Source organism: Saccostrea cucullata, unplaced genomic scaffold (genome assembly GCF_032062105.1).
Source record: "Saccostrea cucullata isolate Sc308-1 unplaced genomic scaffold, CSIRO_AGI_Scuc_v1 ctg6019, whole genome shotgun sequence".
In the NCBI taxonomy this organism is placed as follows: domain Eukaryota; kingdom Metazoa; phylum Mollusca; class Bivalvia; order Ostreida; family Ostreidae; genus Saccostrea; species Saccostrea cuccullata.
This window is the reverse complement of record NW_026930760.1, coordinates 38,374-42,487: the sequence shown is the minus strand read 5'-3', so window position 1 is coordinate 42,487 and position 4,114 is coordinate 38,374. Positions and strand designations below refer to the sequence as shown.

General features: G+C 38.4%; 1 protein-coding gene across 1 annotated transcript; it reads right to left on the bottom strand.

The window, feature by feature from the left end:
- Positions 1 to 1,682: 1,682 nt before the first annotated feature.
- LOC134229995 (uncharacterized) lies at positions 1,683 to 2,318 on the bottom strand. Its single transcript, XM_062711765.1, has one exon. The coding sequence runs from the start codon at positions 2,316 to 2,318 to the stop codon at positions 1,683 to 1,685; it is 636 nt and encodes a 211-aa protein (XP_062567749.1).
- Between the last annotated feature and the right edge of the window lie 1,796 nt (positions 2,319 to 4,114).

The following is a 4,114-nucleotide window of genomic DNA, read 5'->3' as shown; positions in this document are numbered from 1 at the left end:
GTTTCACCGTTAAATTTTGGGGGAGCGTGGGGTATGTGAGCTAGCTCACTTTTTCTTTCATTAATTGACAATACGTCGTCGATATATCTAAATGTCGAGTTGAAGGCCACAACAAGTGTTTTCTTCTTTTCACGTAAAAGATTTTGCATAAATTCTGCTTCATATGAATATAAAAATAAGTCTGCTAATAACGGAGCGCAGTTTGTACCCATGGGAATTCCAATAGATTGTTGGAATACCTGGTCTCCATAAACCACATAGATATTGTCATTCAGAAACTCAAGCATCTTCTTGATGTCAACTTCAGCTAGAGTACTTATGTGTGCAATCAGAATCTGTTTTAACAAAATAATTTTTCAAATGACCAATGACGAGGTAAGTAAACTTAGGAGTTCCATTTTTGTTGAAGAAGCAGCTTTCAATGATATCAAAAAGCCTGGATTTTAATTTGTCGTGGGGAATTGTTGTGTATAAAGTTGAAAAGTCTTAAGTTTTTATGCTGTTGATATTTGTAAAGTCTTGTGATTTCAAATTGTCCAAAAGTTCTTTAGAATTTTTAAGTATCCACATCTGATTTACACCACTTCTTGAATATATAGTTGTACAGTACTCTTGAAGTTTTTCCTTCACTACTGTCAATATTTTAGTGAGAAGTAACGAAAGAGGCTTGGTTGAACATTTACTGGAACCTGCAATGTATCTTTGTTTGTTAGGATTCTTATGAAGTTTCGGAATCCAATATATATAAGGTAGTTCAAATTCATTTTGGCTCTGTGGAATATTAAAAGTATTCAAAACTGACAGGTGATTTTGAAGAAGTTCTTCCTTAGAAAGAGAAGTATATGTATAATGAGCCTTACAAACGAAGAAAATGTTGTAACCTGCTTTGTCGGCAGGAACCAGTACGTACTGATCGTGTAATCTATCTAATTCTTTTTTTCACTTCTGGTTTATTGAACACAGAAGGATAGATGGTTTTCATTTTGCCCCTCAATCTTTTAATATGTGACTTTAACATGGATCTGATACATTGAATCCATTAAATAACTTTTAACAAATGATAAACCAAATGTTTCTATATACGTTCGTGGGGATGTAAATTCGTGGGTCAGGGTTACCCACGAAAGCCACGAACATTGGTCCCCCACGAACAATGATGATTCCACAGTATGTACAGTTGTCAAGTTGGTATGTATGTGAGAACGACCGTTGTTCCCGTTGCTTGTGATCATGACTAACCGTCCATGAACAGCCGAACCATGTCTATCGTTCCCTTCAGTGCGACCCGGCATAATTGGCTTCGGAAGCCTTTGTGTGTGATGCCGATTCTTTCAAGACAGGAAGTGTTTTGGCGGCACCAACCACCTCGAGCCCCGACAGCGAGACCGAGCACCTGCACCTTGTCTACACTCAATTTATCTTTGATCTGTCTGTTCAAAAGGGGTGTTCTTACGCACGTTGTTGAGATTGGCCTGCTGTAAAGAAGGACCATTCTCGTACACCACAGTAGTGTTGAGGACCATGCAGTGTTCCCCTTTACTAAGACAAGATCAGGCTTCGAAAGCCTTCCCTCAGAGTCATTTATCCTGGGTTCATAGCTGGCTAGCCACCTACTATCTTTGCATTTTTTGGCAACGCAATTTAAAATTGCATTGTGTCTGCGTATTCGATAGTCCTTAACCTTAGGACATGCTCCCGAGATGTGACCTATTGACATCACCCGATGCTCTAGCTCTGGCCATTGTAACTATGCATGAGTACGTTTCTGCCCTCAGACTAACGTCAGTAATGTAGTCAGCCTCACTGCAGAAGTACTTCGCATGCGTGATCAACCAGCTGTTAGATTCACTGAATCGAAATGACTTTGCAGCCTTTCCGATGTTCAGATCCTCTGTGGCTTTACGAACAAGCCTGTGCCATCGTACTCGCCCTGCAGGCTTTTCCGGAACGCTGAGTCCGGCATCCTTGGTCAACCTTTTAACGAAGACCTGGGTTTGCAAGACATCCGTCATGCGATTGATCTTGGAATCGGAGTACCGGCAGATGCCACGAAGCATGTTTACTCGCTGGGCGGATATACTCTTTGTTAGCTCAGGCAACCCGAATCCACCGTCCCCCATACTCTCGTAGAATATGGAGTTAGGCAGTTTCAGCCTGCATCGCACTGTAGCTCGTACCATGCGGTCAAGCTTTTTCAAAACCGACTTGGGATAGTCATCTTGCTGGAGGGGATACATCAGCCTAGGTAGGGCATACTGATTCAAGAGAACCAGTTTTTTCCGCGGTTTAAGCGACACCTCACCCAACGGAGCAATCATATCCCCAAACTGAACAAGCAGGTTCTTTCGAATCTTGGTCACCAATGGACTTCATGCTTTCGTCCGGGGGGGGGGACCTTTTCCCCTTTTATGCTTACCGGGTCACATTCGTATTTACCGTGTATGTCTTACTCCCACATGGAGTTATGTAAAAGGTAGCTGACTTTTTGATGTTTAGCCACATGCCATTCTCAGTACAGAAGGTATCCACTAGTGCCAGATTGTGGTTCATATCTTCAGGTTGCCTCTACCAGTCTTTCTTAATTTACTTGCATAAATTTAAAATGTTAACTTAATGGGGTTTTATCCGAGATCCCATCCAAAATTTTGTTATCAAATAGGATGTTGGTAGGCATATATAGACTGCAGAGTTCAGTAGATATTAGATTGCCAATTACACCTGGATTGTTGGATAGGTATATTGAATGCATTCTGAATTGTTTTTCAAATCATCCTTCTGATCATGATCACTTTAAAAATTGCAATATTTTTGCGAAAATGTACTTAAACCTTTTGATTATATTCTGAATGTTGTAAAATATGGTTATAAATTAAAGTTTAAAAGTTCTCCTGAAACAATTTTTAAGAAATAATTAATTTGCTTTAGATAATTCAGATTTTAAAGAAACACCTATTCTTTTATCTATGAAGAAAGATCTGGTTTTGGAATGCTTCTCTTTGTGTTAACAGTTTCCATATCTGAGAACAAACAGCAAAGGTAGATACTGGATGTAAGACATGTTAATTCTGAAAAGAAAGGCAAAATTTAAGGGGACAAAGGACAGTTATTTCTGAAAAGAAAGGCAACATTTAAGGGGACAAAAGAGGTCTTAAACTCGGCAAAGAAAGGGATTTTTTTTAATAGAATTTGATTTCATCAGTGGGTACCACCATATCAATATTCACCCGGATCAATATCTAGGGTTTTCTTGGAAAATTAAGGAAACCGTCAAATATTATGTCCTTACGGTTTTACCTTTTGGTGTATGTTTTGCGAGACACATTTTCACAAAAACTTAAGACTTTTAGTAGCACGTTGGAGAGTCTGTTCTTTTCCTATAATTATATATACATAAGTACTTAGGCGACGGATGTTCAAGCGACACAAAAGAAAATTGTATTTGTCAAACAGCGTTATGGTGGATCGTGCACAGACTTTCTTCTTAATCAACATGATCAAGAAGAAGTATATGGAAAACTTCTCAGAAATTAGACTGGCTGGGTTTTGGGTGGGATATGTGTTAAAGTGTAATTAGCATCCCACAAAACACATTAGAAAACCTGAATGTTAAGATCCTAAACAAAAAAAATAAAAAGCACATTCAAGGATTTAGCGTCAGTTGTCGGTCATATAATTTCTTTGCTTTAGGTCCAATATGTCAAATGTTTACATGGAGTCTTTCTTTTGTAATTGCTCAAAAATCTTTTTGGGACCAAATTTTGAAAATACGCGTATATAACAAGTCCTTTTGCTATTTACTCGGAAAATAACATATTTCTTAAAATTTCAGATTCGAGCCAGTAGTTTCATTTTCTACCTTTGGGTAAACTGGGTGGAGGGAGCAGAAACGAGTTTTCTGCATTGAAATCCTGGATCCCAGAACTCTCCTCACTTTCTACACAGTACGCGTAATAAAAATCTTTTAAGAATATGATAGATATACAAAAGATGCTCAAACAACTTAGGTAATTTTCTTTTCTAGCCTAGGATGTCAATTGCTTTTAATTTATTACAACATAACCTCAATCTAAATCGCTGCTAATCATGTCTGGTATCATGCCCTTCAGAGCAATTA

Bases quoted from the DNA above. Each gene is read 5' to 3' on its own strand.
- LOC134229995 (XM_062711765.1), bottom strand. From the start codon at position 2,318: ATGATTGCTCCGTTGGGTGAGGTGTCGCTTAAACCGCGGAAAAAACTG.